The sequence below is a fragment of the Panthera uncia genome, chromosome X (assembly GCF_023721935.1).
Source record: "Panthera uncia isolate 11264 chromosome X, Puncia_PCG_1.0, whole genome shotgun sequence".
Taxonomy (NCBI): Eukaryota; Metazoa; Chordata; class Mammalia; order Carnivora; family Felidae; genus Panthera; species Panthera uncia.
The window spans coordinates 115,393,054-115,408,000 of record NC_064817.1 but is presented as its reverse complement, the minus strand read 5'-3'; the positions used below and the strand labels follow the sequence as shown (position 1 = coordinate 115,408,000).

The following is a 14,947-nucleotide window of genomic DNA, read 5'->3' as shown; positions in this document are numbered from 1 at the left end:
TTTTTGCTGGGGAAGTATCACGGATCCTAATAGAGTTGTGCAGGGTCCCCATAGTTCTGCATTTTCCCAGGACAGGACAAGTCATTGACTCTTTTCTCTATATTGTCGTCCCTAGCAATTACACTCTCGCCCCACAGCTTCAACTACCACTACTCTTAACGGCGTGTCTGTCATTCCATCCCACACGGATCATGCGTGTTTCGTGGCTCTGCTATCTAATGTGGTCATCGCTACACCGTCAGATCGACATAGCCCCGGCAAATGACTCACATGAGAAAACTCAGCAAAGGAAAATAGAAGGCTGGTCTCCTGAGTCACCAGTCAAGTGGACTGTCAGCCTTATGATACTGCTTCTAAGAGGCGATGGGACACTGTAAGAAAATGACTGGCTGCTGTGTGTTGCTTAGGTTTTGGTCATGAACTAGACCAAGACCTGTTTTTCCTATTTTATCTGTAGAGCCTAGAGGAAGCTTCCCTCCACAAATTTATATTGACTTCAGAGAATTCATGCACCGGAATTCATCACACAATCCATTTGATATCTTTTCCATGTGTCTGACTCAAATGTTTCTCTATGGATCCCAAGCCATAGTAAATATGCCTAGTTCTGCTCTTAACTTTGAAGCTAATCCCCCTGCCCTCTGATTTGTGATACACACATGCCCACGTCTAACAGGGGAAAGTAACCATATCAAGATCAGTTCTTTTATTGGGTGCTTACCTTGCACTAGGTAATCCTGTGAGTATTATGATTACCAACATACAGATAGGAAAACCAATCTCCAGAGCTACCGTATCCTTTCTCCAAAGTTATACAGAGAGTGGCTGAGTCACCATTCAGAGCCTAGTCTCCTGCCACCATGCTACAGAAGGCAATGAGTCTTGGTGAGCGTTTTGATAATCTACTCATTGGAATCTCTGTCAGCAGCAGGCCTGCTTGAACTTCCTCATGTCGCAGTTTTCAATTAGACAGAAACGGGTTTAAATCTCAAGTCTCATTACCTAGTCCCACAACTTTGATCAAAACACTGCCAGCCATAATTTTCTCCCCTGTGAACTGACATACGAATCCTTATCTCACAGCACCGGGGTGAGAATGAAGTCAGAAAATTATGATAAAGAACCGAGTGTCATGCCTAGAATATGCTCCATGATAGGCCGCTCTTAGGATTCGTGTTCCCCACCTTTGTTCCCCGGCTCCCTCAGCTTCCCCCTTGTCCTAGCAGTATACTTATCTCTTACGTACTCTATGAAATCTGCCCGAAGGCGGGGACTGGATTAGCAACCAGTTTCTCAAGCACCCAGTCTTGTGCTTGGCACTCGGTACATTTCGACACGATTTTCCTCCCAGCTGCCGTAGAACGCTTTGGCTGGATGTGAAGATTTGTTCCTGGATTTGTTCCAAATTTCAGGCTAGACCCACCCTTCCAGGCAGGGGTCGGCCTCCCAGCCTTTGAGCTAATGGAACTTTTAGTGTTGCGCAACACTGACAGCTCCAAATAGTCCCTTCCGGGAGGAATTTCCCGACAGGTTATAGCCCCTGAAACCCAGGACAGAAAGACAGGTCCCTCTAGGGTCAGGCCGATTTCTCCATGAGGAAACCCTCAAGCAGAGCAGCGAGGGCACGAGAGGAGTAATGAGAGATTGCAGAGGCTGGACACTCTCGGGTACAGCTTTCTGAGCTGAACGTGAAAAGCCTGAAGGACATCAGGCGAAAATCCCATCATGGAAAAAGAAGGTCAAAGCCTATGGCTTGTCAGATGAGACAAGCCACCTTGCCCTTTGAGAACTAGCACAGAGGTACTATTAAGCATGCTAGCTCATTTGGAAGGTCACTCCTAGGGAATATAAATAAAAATGCTAGCAAATGAATACGTAGTAGAGGCATTCATAACCTTCGATGTGTAAAGATGATTCAGAAAGCTATTTTAATGGAATCAGTCAGTAAATGAAAACGTACTTTTCATTCTAAAAGTGAGGGAGAGCTTTGATCAATCCCACGCTAACAATGTAATGATATTGATAGGTACCGATGCCAAGAACATTGAATCAAAATGTTCACTTTTTCAAAGACCATCTCCTGGGATATGACTTTTTGACACCTAATTTGACCTTCTGAGTGTACAAATTGAGCAAGTGTTGTCTTACGGGTGTTTTATAAGAAAATAAATGTCTTTTTTTTTGTTCCTGAAGTAACATGAGGAATGATGTAATAAACTGGTTTAAAGAGGTGATTGTGAAAATGGTTATATGAAAAGAATTCTTTCCAAGTTTTTCAAAGGTGAGGATAGTTGCGGCAGACAGACTCTGAGATAGCCCTCGGTGATCCCAACTTCTGATGGTCATGTCCTTATGTACTCTTCTCCCTTTGAGTGTGGATGTGCTTTTAACCAACGTGGTTAAATAAGGCTTGCTTTTAAGCAACAGAGTATGGCAAAGGTGATAGAATGTCACTTCCACGGTTATGTTGCATAAGATTATAACTTCCAGGGGCTCCTGGGTGGCTCAGTCGGTTGGGTGTTCGACTTCGGCTCAGGTCGTGATCTCGCCATTCAGAGTTCGAGCCCCTCGTCGGGCTCTGCGCTCACAGCTCGGAGCCTGGAGCCCGCTTCAGATTCTGTGTCTCCCTCTCTCTCTGCCCCTCCCCTGCTCTCTCTCTCCCTTTCAAAAATAAACATTAGAAAATTTTTGAAAACAAAAGATGATAACGTCCATCTCGCTAGTAGACTCTTTAGTAAAGCCCACTACAAAGTTGTGAGCTGCTCCCATGGCAAGGAACTAAAGTCCCTCTCCAGCGACCATCGTGGAAGCCACCGAGACTGAAGTCCCAAGCCCGAAAGGAATTGATTAAATCTTACCAATAACCCCAGAATTGATATTAGAAGTGGACCCTTCCCCCTTTGAGCCTCAGATGACACCCCAGTCCTGGCCAATCATCTCCAGTGCAGCCTCGTGTGAAATCCCGAAGCAGAGGAACCCCCAGCTAAATTGTGCCGGGGCTTATGACCCACAGAAACTGTGAGACGATGAGTAAATGCTCGTCATTTTGAGTTGCTAAGTTTGTGGCAGCATTATGCAGCAACAGCATAATAGCGATTAATTGCAATTGCCTTTTAGTAAGTGTCCATTATACATCAAGCTACCTATGTGGTACACATGTAGGTAGGTAGGTAGGTAGTATATTTTCTATTTCGAAACATAGCATTTATGAGCATAACGGCAATAAAATTAATAAACCAGCCAGTGATTTTAAATACTCTTTCTTTTCTGTGGAATTATTTATACATATTTTCTGACTCTACTTTTATTTCAGCACTCCACTCCCCATTTTAAGTCGATATACCTCCAGTCTGAATTAGCACGATACTGTTATAAAGACAAAAACTTTTTCTGACAAAGCATGGGGCCCGTTACAGATAAAATAGATAAGAGAGCTAGAAGTTAGGTCCAGAGAAAATATACAGATGGAAACATGAAGAGAAAAGATAGGGATTACAGAAGTGACCAGAAGAGACATAAGGAACATGAAAAGAAAATGAGAAAGAATGAGGGAGAAGCAATATTTACAGAAATATTAGTAGAGAACTTTCCAAGCCTAATGTACTGCATCAAACCAGTTTCAAGAAGCACTCTGAACCCCAAGCAGGATTAACAACAAAGATCACGACTAGATACATCTCAATGACACTACCGAGAACCAAAGACAGGAAGGAAAGCCGAAAACATATGTAGGAAACAGACACAGGACCATCAGTGGAGGAACAATAAGATTGACAGCTAAGTCCCTCCACATGAATGAAACCAAACAGAAGTGGAATTCTGGTTTTATGCTGCCAACAAAAGCAACCACCGACTTAGAATTCTGTATCTAGTTAACCCGTCCTTCAAACGTAAAGATCGACTGGCAGGGCATGCGCACCAAACTGAGAGGATTCGCTTCCAGCAGAGCCTATGTTAAAGGACAAAGAGAGCTTTTTATGAAAAAAGAAAATCATCTCAGTCATAAATAAGAAAATGGAGGAAAGCCTGAAAAGCAATGGAAAATGCATATGCATCTAAATAAATATTGACCGTACAGAAGCAATAATAAATTCCTGTGGGGTTTAAAATAGAGAGAGGAGAATACAGGGCACCTGGGTGGCTCAGTCAGTTAAGCATCCAACTTCTGATTTTGGCTCGGGCCATGATCTCGCAGTTTGTGAGATCGAGCCCCACGTCGGGCTCTGCGCTGACAGCACAGAACCTGCTTGAGATTCTCTCTCTCTCTCCCTCTCTCTCTGCCCTTCTCGCACTCATTCTCTCTCTCTCTCTCTCTCTCTCTCTCTCAAAATAAATAACTACTTTAAAAATAAAATATGTAGAGAATAAAAAGACACGAACATAAGAGCACAAATGACAGAAAGGGATAAATGTGGAAAAAAAATGTTCACAGCAACATTGTGGGTAGTAACAAAAGCTGGGAAGCAACCCAATCTCTCATAACAAGAGAACGGATAACTAAATTATGCTGAGGTCACATGATGACTCAACAGAGAAGTGAGAAAATGAATAAGCTACAGCTTTCTACATCAGCATAAAGAAATCCCAGAAACCTAAGAATGACTGAAAGATCTAAGGTGACGACTACAGGCAGTATGACACCATTTTCACAAAGATTAAAAAACTGAACAATATACTGTTTACGGATGCTTATAAATATAGTGGAAGTATTAAAAAAAAAAAGCAAGGGAAAGGTAAAAGTAAATTTGAGGAAGTGTTTGCCAGTTCCTGGGGGACGCAGGGACGCAGGGTAGATGACAGGAAAACAAAGGTAGCTACGGTAGCAATGGGAATGTTCTAATTCCTAAGTTGGTGGGTAAGTTTCTAAGTTTTCATTTTATCACTAGGCTTCGTATCATACATAACCTATTCTTTGGTATGTACCAGTGGTCTTCGGGATGTTGGAGACAAATATCTAGTGAGGACAGGACTCAAATCTTTGAAGACATTTAAAAACTTAGCCTGGGAAACGATGTTTCCTATTGCAAATGATAGCGCTTTGAAAAGACGACACTATTTGAATTGTTAGCTCAAAGTCTTTGCACGTTTGAGCGCATAACGTGTTCCCTAACGTAAACGCAAGGAACAGTGTCCAGCAAGGTCAACGAGGAAACTTAATGAAATGAAAATGGGTACTGTTCGAAGAATCATGGTATTCTGTGCAGATGTCTAAACTTCTATGTTTTAAGGATGCTTTTGCATTAAAGGTCAGAGAAAAAGACGCTATGACTTCATATTACTCATTAGAGGCTTTTATTTTTTTTTAATGTGACTCAAAGATACTGAATCCTTGGTATGTTTTTTTTTAAGGGAGTGAAAACACAAGTTTTAGGTGTAAAAGGGATCGTATGAGACAGCTTCAGGGGTACAGAAAAGCAAAGGAAAAAGAAACGAAAAAGAAAGAAAAAATAACATAACATTAAAAAATACACAAACATAAAGCAACATAAAACCAAATGAACATAAACATCAAAAATGAACATTAAAATAAAGAGAAACATAAAAAGAAAGAAAAAATTAAAGTGGTACTCCTGAATGTTCCGACAGAGTGGTTTCATCCCTTTAGAATCCTAGAGCAAGTAATTCAGTATTTTCAACAAATCGGCTTGTATTTATCTATTCTGATCCTAGCACTTGCTGCTGGTCGTAATCTTTTATTAATCTTTTAATGTGAACCAGCTTGTTATAAAGGTACTGGCATCTTCGTTTTTCTCCACCATAATTGGGATTAATCCATTTCATCTTTTCATATTCCAGACAGATTTTCTTATTAATTTCCTGATATTCTTTTGAGTCTGGAGAGAGGTGCTTCCTTTTGAGATCCAGCTTAGTAAATATTTGAGATAAACTTAGCATCTTGGCATGCAAGGCCTGATATTCGTCATATTCTGCTCTAAATTCCTGCGCGTAGTGCTGCCGCTGCTCCAAAGACACTACAGTGACGTAGTGAGCCAAATAATCGGGGCATCCAGATGCTGAGCAAGTTTCACCGGAAGCGGTGCAAACTTCTTCAACTTCGTCATTAGGGTTTGGCTGCGCGCTTTCTCCTTGCCGGTCCGGATCTGTCTTCTGTTTCTCCACCATCTCAGTATCGTGCTCTTGCTTCTCTGCTTTGTGTTCTCTAAATTTATATTTGGACTTCTTGCAGGACATCATGTGCATTTCCTTCTTAAGCTTTAGATACTTTCTTTGAACAGAGGTTGGGGGCAATGTTTCCAGGGTAGTATGTCTTCCCGGCTGCCTCAGAAAGGTTTTCCTATTTCGACTAAAACTGTCAACGCCTGGATCTTGAGCGCCAGGTCCTCCTGAAAAGCTACTAGAATTGCTGCTGGCACATGCAGGCCGAGGAGGATTTGCAAGGGGAAGGCGGGTTGGGGGCGGTGGAGGAGGGAGAGCGTTGGCAGTAGCTCCAGAAGGTTGCGAGAGGCCTACGGGAGGCTCTGCCCTGGTGTTACCGGAATGACTACTTGAGAGTGACTGTGTTGTAGTTGTCACGTGAGATATTCGAACCTTTTTCCTTGATAAATTAATATGAGCTAAGTTGGAAAACTCGTCCTCCAATGTTTTAGCTGTACCAGAACCTCCAGAAGATGCTCTGCAATTGGTGGCAGAAGCATGCTGAACTCTGTCTGCTTTTCTGGAGAGCACCAACTCCAATGACTGCCTGTCTAGTTCACTATACCCAGGCCAGTCTTTGTGGACCTCTTTAAAAACGTAATCCTTTAAGGTATATGAAAAATTCTGAGGATTCAAATTGGCTACCTGCTGCAGAATTTCCCCGAGGGTGTTCTCGTCGTCTTTGGTGATGCCGTCTTTCTGAAGCCGAAGAAGCAGTTCCGATTTCTTGTAGGCCTTCAGGGCCAATAAGTGAATCACCCTATCCCTATATGGCCTCATGTGGACTCTGTTGACGACTCTTGACTTTCGAATCGTATACGCAGGGTTAATGGGAGCTGTTCTTTTCCTCTCAGGCACTGGATCTGGAACGCTGCGTGGCGCTCTCCGAATCGGCGCTCTTTTCTCTCTCTGTAGTTTTCTGTTGTTTTTCCACTTGTTGGAGGATCCCTCCTCCGCTTGGGGCCTTGTCGCTTGTGTCATCTGATAATAGTCGGTTGTGTCACCTGCCATCCTCTTATCTTCCGTCGAGTCCAGGCAGCTGAGCGGCGAGGGGCCGTAGATGGAGCTCCTTTGTTGGCTCTGGTCTCCAGAGCTGTCGTCACCCGCATTTGACCACAGAAAGTTGCACCTGTATTCTCCGGTGGGTGAATCGTTTGGGGGAGTTTTGATAAGCTCTTCCAGTCCTTCAAACTGAAGAGAAGTTTGAGGGGGTGCTGTCTTCTCGTAGTTCTGATAAGAGGCAAGTGCCTGACTGGTGGGTCTGGTAAGCTGCAGAGGAAACACGGCGACATCGTCCTGCCTCGGCTCTAGACCATTTACCTCCTCTACCGCCACTCCTGCTTCCTGGTATACCACTTGCCCCAGCACTCTGCCTCCGTGGCCTGCCATATAGTCATATCTGCGAAGATCAAAGTGCGAACAGTCATATACTTTAAAAAGCGAGAATTCTCTTTGGCAAAACTTTTATTGCTTATTGCGATCGGTTCTAAAAACCGCAATTCTAAAAGATTAACCACTTTGACAGTAAATGCTATCTAACGTAAACAAATAGAAAGAGATAGAAATTAAAAAAAATAAGAGATTTCCCCCGACGGAGCCAACGCACGGAGTGCCCGATGGAGATGGAAGCTGGAGAGGTAAGGCTAGTTATAAAGATCTGATCTCTTTCCAGTGTTCTCCCTTTCACATTTTAGTTTGTCTTTAGGAGGAACTGTTAACCCTCACTGGAAAGTGCTAGGTTATTCTCTGAACTCAGCACAGAAAACTCATTTCCTCCCAGTAAATCCAATATCAAGTGGAGGTACTTGGTGAGGGGATTAATGGGTGGTACAAGCAGTCAGTCCTCCTGGCATTTACTCCGACGTGTAAGTGGCTGTTGAGTCCTTCTTGGGACTGGAGCCTGGCCTAAATCAACGGGGACTCCCGTCGGATAGCTAAAGATAGCATTTTGCAATAATAGCGTATAAAAGGCAAAATCTTAGAGTCACCTGTTTCTCTTTCTCAACCTCCCCTAACCATTACCAAAGAGTGGAAGGAGTTTCCATCTGCTTAGGTGGCCACTTGGTCCATTACTCTGTCTCTTTGCACTCCTCCCCTAGAAGATGTGCAGCAAACCACAGGATGGTCCAGGTAAAATTGCCCATGCTGAAAAAAACTCTTGCAGCCAGGCATTCTAGAGATGCACAGTTTAATCACGGAATATACACGGCTTGTGGGAAATCATCCCAACCAGTTTCGCCCCAAAACATATTAGGCACGGTTCTCCCTCCTTACCCCCTTCCCACTGCCAGTCCATCTTATTGTCAGATTTGCCTACCCTACCTGATGGCATCACTCTACACTTCATCACTCATCTAGAAAAAGCTGAGCATCATCTTCTATCACTCCCTCAAAGATACTTTTCATTCATTTCCCTCCAAAACACCTAGTCAGCCGCCAAATTCCCCATTCATCCAACAGATAGTTAGTGAGGATCTATCACGTGAAGTTAGTGTTCTAGATGCTTGGGGATGTTGCAATGACCAAAAATCCCTTCCCTCGTGATGCCTACATTCTTGTCAAGTTTTTCTGCACATCTCAAATCCACCCCTTCTTCTCTCATACTGCAGCCACTGTCTTAATTTAGGCCAAGAACATCCTTGCCAATATTATGTACGCTTCCTAAGTTGCCATCTTGCCTCTAATCTTTTCTTGTTCTCAACCATCTTCCAAATGATCAACAATCATTCCAATCAACTTTCCTTTAAAACAAGTGATGGTTCCCATTACTTAAAGAATAAAATTAATGCCAAGATGATCAACATCATGAATCATCACTAATTATCAGGAAAAACCACAATGACATATCACCTCACACCTGGGAGAATGGCTCTGATCGAAAAGACAAGAAATAACAAGTGTCGGTAAGGATGTGAAGAAAGGGGAATGCTTGTGTACTGTCGATGGAAATGTAAATTGGTGCAGCCACTATGAAACACAATATGGAGGTTCCTCGATCGATTAAAAACAGGCACCAAGGGGCGCCTTGGTGGCTCAGTCAGTTAAGCGTCTGACTCTTGATTTCGGCTCAGGCCATGATCTCACGGTTTGTGGGACTGAGCCCCACGTCGGCCTCAGCACTGACAGTGTGGGGCTTGCTTGGGTTCTCTCTCTCTGCCCCTCCCCTGTTCACACACACATGCACATGTGCTCTCTGTCTCAAAATAAATAAATAACCTTTAAAAATAGAAATGCTATATTAGCAAGCAATCCCACTTCTGGGTATATATTCAAACAAAACGAAAATGAGACCTCAAAGAGATATCTCTACACCCATTTCAGCATTATTCACAATAGCCAAGACATGGGAAAAAGTGTCCATCAATGGATGAATGGATAAAGAAAATGTGATATATGTGTATTCAACCATGAGAAAGAACATTCTGCAATTTGTGATGTGGATGGACCTTATGACATGGAGGGCATTACGCTAAGTGAAATAAGTCAGACAGAGAAAGACAAATACCATATGATATCACTTATATGCGGAAGCTGAAAGAGCCAAACTCATAGAAACAGGCTAGAATGGTAGTTACCATGAAGGGTAGGGAAAAAAGGGAGATATAGGTCAAAGATACAAACTTCCAGTTATAAAATGAGTAAGTTCTCAGGATCTAATGGGATCATAGCAATTATAGTCAATACTGTATTACATAATTGAAAATTGCTAAGCAAATAGATGTTTTTTTTAAGTTTATTTATTTTGAGAGAGAGAGAGAATGAGTGAGGGAGGGAGTGAGGGGGGTGGAGAGAAAGAGAAAGAGAGAGAGAGAGAGAGAGAGAGAGAGAGAGAGAGAGAATCCCACGCAGGCTCCTTGCTGACAGTGCAGAGCCGGATGCAGGGCTGGAACTCACGAACCGTGAGGTCATGACCTGAGCTGAAACCAAGAGTCAGATGCTTCACCAACTGAGCCACCCAAGCACCCTTGAGTGAATAGATCTTAAATGTTCTCCCCACCTAAAAGCAATGGCAATTAGATGTCATGATGCAGGTATTAGCTAATGCAATGTCGGTAATTCTTTTGCAACATATAAATGTATCAAACCAACATGCAGCCTACCTTAAATTGACACAACGTTAGATGTCAGTTATTTCTCAATAAAGCAGGAAAAAAGGAGACAAAATTAAACCACTTTGGTATGGTTTACGGGACCCTTCTTATTCTGTCTCCAATCTACCTCGGTGCTTGTACTATGTATCTAAATGCTACATCGATCTGTTCACTCTTCTCTGAATATGTCCCCAAGCTTGTTCCTATAGTAGCCTTTCACTTGATTTCCTTCTGCTCACTAATGTTCTCCCCCCCCCATCTTTGCTTGCATTGTTCCTTTACTCTATTCCTTTCCTTGAATGACCATTCTGTCTAAAATAATAATATATGCAACATGCCCGCTCCAGTGTTCTCTTTCTACTCTCTCTTCTTTACAGAATATATACTACGTAAAATTATGTTACGTATAACTGTTTAACGGAAGTCACCCTTACCAGGATATGAGCTTCATGAGGGCTTGGATTTTATCAGTCTTTTGCACTGCTGTGTCTCCAGTGCCTAGAACAGTGCCTGGCACACATAGTAAGTACTCAGTACGTATTGGTTGATCAAATGAATACACCGAAGCCCTCTACTTTTAAATCTCACTCGTGTTGGGTTCAGCCAGTTAAATTTCTACTCAACCTTAAAAACCTAGCTCCAATGTCACATCACAGGAGATTTTCCTCTATGCAAAATGAGTATGTCCCTTTATTACAACCCTAGAACACTCTGTCTCACCTCTATGAAACATAAACACCACAAACTGTATCACAAACTGTATCACTTGTGTGCCTGTCGCCTCCACTAGACTCTGACCTCTGCAAGTCTGGCAACTACGCTTTACTCAAATTTGCATGATGCTTCCTTTTTGTCCCCAGTACCTCACTCCGGAAGTAGCAGGTGTCTAGCAGAAGGCACTCTCTCCATGTTTGTCGAAAGAATGAATAACAGTATGTTTGCATTTCTCCCAGCAAAGATAGATTACTGTCACATCAAGAAGTTATACTAAGTCTGTTAACGTCAGAGAAATGTTCTGTTCTCCTTTAAGATTTTTTTCATGGTCCTGTTAACTTCACAGTATATTTGTATTTTGAAAAGTCAAATCACTGCTGCAGAGAGAATGGAAAATAGTTCCTCAGAAAACCAATGAACTGCTGAAATACATTCAGCAATACAGCGTTCTAATGTATGCACAAATGCTTTGTTTGATTCTTCCTGGAGACCTCTAGTAGACACAGAAAGAGATAATATATCCTTCAGTATCTTTAAGTCTGCAGCCTTTGGGAGAACAAATAAAATAACGACAACAGCCCGACCCAGCAGAAATAACGACAACAAAATATTCCTTAACATAAGACTGGGAAGTGGGGCACATCATGACAAAAAGTACAACATGGTATCGATAAACATAAAAGAAGACTCGAAAACATGAAGAATTCATTCTTTCTGAAAAGAAAACTGAATACCGTAAGAATGCCAAGTAATATTAAGTTACGACACGCATTTAGTACAATTACGGAGACAACTTGAGCAGGATTTTTTTCTTTAAATCTGTCAAAACTATTCTAAATTCAACTGTAAGAAAATCTAAAAGAATTTCGCAGAGGAGAGTAAGAACGGGGCGTTAACCCTACCTGAGATTGTAACATAAGGATAGAGTAGTTAAAAGAGGGACTAGCCTAAGAAGAGATGAAAAATAAATGATAATGAACAGATACCTGAGACACAGAGCCCAGGAATTGGCAGATGATTTAAAAGACCATCAGTGATCAACGTAGAAAAAGCTAGATTCCATGAACGTTGCTGAAGACAAATTGTCAACATGTTAATAAAAATATAAAACTGGGATCTCCCTTCATACTATATTCATATTATAGAACGAATTCCAGATTTATTGAAGAATTAAAATATGAAGCCGTAAAGCAACAAAAGACTTGAAACTTTAGAGTAATGGCAATAATCACGTAGAAAAATATGAGCATAATTTATTACATACAAAATAATGATCACATAAACAACACTCACATTTTATCTCAAGCCCCAAAATTGGTATCAAAGTAAGGAAGGCTTGAAGACTGATACTAGACATCTCTGTTTGGAGACACGCAGGACAATTTGTTTGCATGGGCATAAAGAAAAAGTTAATCGATCAAATTATTGAATACTATCCTAACTTTCTGATTAAGGAGGTAGCAATAATAAATTATGTTCCAACAAAATTGAATTTCTTTTGTACGTTGTCTAGCCTGCCATGTTGTTACTACCACGGAATAAACGTTGATTTCCCAAGGCACTATGCGACCGGATGGGAATAACAAATAAAATGACCACCCAACTAATATATTTTGAAAGGTCATCGGACAATCGCTGTCCCATTTTGTCAAGCCACTCATAAATCGACCCAGGTTCTCTAGCAAATGCGGAAGCGGTTAAAATGACAAAACATCATTAATCCATCTCAAAGTAATATACAGTTGACCCTTGAACAACACAGGGGTTAGGAGTTCCAACCCTCTGCGCAATGAAAAATCCACACATAACTTTGGGCTTCCCCAAACATTAACTACTAATAGCCTATTATTGACGGGAAGCCTTACCAATAACAGAAATAGTCGATTAACACACATTTTGTACATTACATGTAGTATACACTGTGTTCTTAAAGTGAGCTAGAAAAAAGAAAGTGTTATTAAGAAAATCATAAGGAAGAGAAAACACATTTACAGTACTGTATGTATGTACATGTGTATATATACACATACATATACACACACACACACATATACATTATGTGTGTGTATATACATACATGTATGTGTATATATACATATGTATATATATATATATATATATATATGCCACACAAGTGCAGCTACACAGCTCAAACCTGTGGTGTTTAAGGGTCAACTGCACTGATTTCTCATTACACTTTGATGGTACTTCAAAACCTGCCTTTGACCACTGCTACTCAAACCAATGAGCCCACCGAACCACAACCTCTGGACAGTCCTGTGTGAGAGAGCAGGAGGTACGGGGAGCTGTGCCTGTTCATTTACACCAGGCGTCCGGTATCTCACGGATACCCACTCTATAGCCATTTTCCGGCTTTGTAGTAAACTTTGAATCATTCTTACTAGTGGCCAAACCTCTTGAGGTCTGGCCTGGTTTAGAACTCATCCCATTTCTCACCTATCCATTGTTTTTGGTCATCCTCCAAAGTACAAGCTCCAAGAGAGCTGTACTTCCTTCTCCGTGTGTCTTCACACTTCTCTGAATTTCTGTCGCTGGGTATCTATCCACATCCCTACCCTTCTAGAACTCTGACATCATAGCTAGCAATCTCCTCAATATTCTCTCCCTCTAACCTTAAAGCGAAACTCCGTTCTCCCCCAAGGACGCTACTTTATCTACAGTCCTTTCAAAATAAGCCAACTTGTTTTCTCTGACTCTTTGACCTCAGGGTTGACCCATATATGCCAAAGGCATATATAGTAATATATACGCTAACAGCATTAATGGCTTTGACAGGCAATATTTCCACTACAATTTGAAAAGCCCAGACTTGCATGTATCTTGTTTCGGTGTCTCTATATAGTCTGATCAGAGATGAACCTTATTCTTCAGGTGACTATAATGCTTCTTGATTTTTGAGTCGGAATTTCATAGCCTTGTGGAATAATCTCTTCCATAGTCTCAAATTTCTTCTCTCAAATTTTTCACAGTAAACTGCTGCAGTGCCGTGATACGCTTTCTTAAGGCGACAGTGGAACAGACAAGACAATTGGAAATGCTCTCATTAAACCAGCACCTGGACTGTGATTAATTTAGCACTTCCCTTGGGTAGAAACCCTTTTAAGGGAGGACTCTGTCCCCACCTTCCTAAAAACTCCCTGAAATCCCCTTGCACTTAATGCTTGTCCTTGTTTCTTCCAAAGCCATGTTGAATTTGTTTTTCCTGTCTGGCTTGGTAGAGAGTGAGAAAAGCCCAATATCAAGATCTCCCAGGAATCTGAGATAGTAGCCATTCTCCTACATGTGGACTGATCTCCTCAACAATGGTAGTCATTTAACTTTTCATTTCTCTCCAAGTGGTTTTTGTCTGTCCATCAAGAACAGAATATTACAAATACAAGTATTTTGCAAAGCACCGATCATAGCTCTAAAAACGCCTCCTTGCTCAGTAAAATGCCATTAGGACTGAGCTTTTCACAATCATGTAGTAATCTTAGCCAGGCCTACCTAGCCCATTATCAAATGGCATTTGGGGCAACTGTATACACATATTGTGCTCCAGGAAAGCCCAGCATGCATAGGGCCCATTGGATATTTGCTGGATCCATGCAGTAACTCTGTGTTCTCTTTTTTTTCATTTTCAAGTTTTTGTTTAAATTCCAGTCAATTAACATACAGTGTAACGTTAGTTTAAGGTGTAGAATTTAGCGATTCATCATTTACATACAATGCCCAGTGCTCATCCCCACAAGCGCCCTCCTTAATGCCCATCGCCCATTTAGCCCATCCCCCCACTGACCTCCTCTCCAGTTTCCTCAGTTTGTTCTCTGTAGTTAGGAGCCTGTTTTCTGGTTTGCCCCACTTTTTTTTCTTTTTTCCCCTATTTTAATCAGTTTTGTTTCTTAAATTTCACGTCTGAGTGAAATCATATGGTATTTATAGATATCTGACTCACTTACTTCACTTAGCATAATACTCTCCAGCTA

At 41.6% G+C, this 14,947-nt stretch overlaps 1 protein-coding gene across 1 annotated transcript; it reads right to left on the bottom strand.

Moving 5' to 3' along the window:
• Nucleotides 1-5,275: 5,275 nt before the first annotated feature.
• Nucleotides 5,276-13,502, bottom strand: LOC125932398 (RNA polymerase II elongation factor ELL2-like). The gene is made up of 2 exons (XM_049644918.1): nucleotides 13,419-13,502; nucleotides 5,276-7,555 (listed from the first exon to the last, which is right to left on the bottom strand). The coding sequence occupies exons 1-2, from the start codon at nucleotides 13,424-13,426 to the stop codon at nucleotides 5,656-5,658; spliced, it is 1,908 nt and encodes a 635-aa protein (XP_049500875.1). The 5' UTR covers nucleotides 13,427-13,502; the 3' UTR covers nucleotides 5,276-5,655.
• Between the last annotated feature and the right edge of the window lie 1,445 nt (nucleotides 13,503-14,947).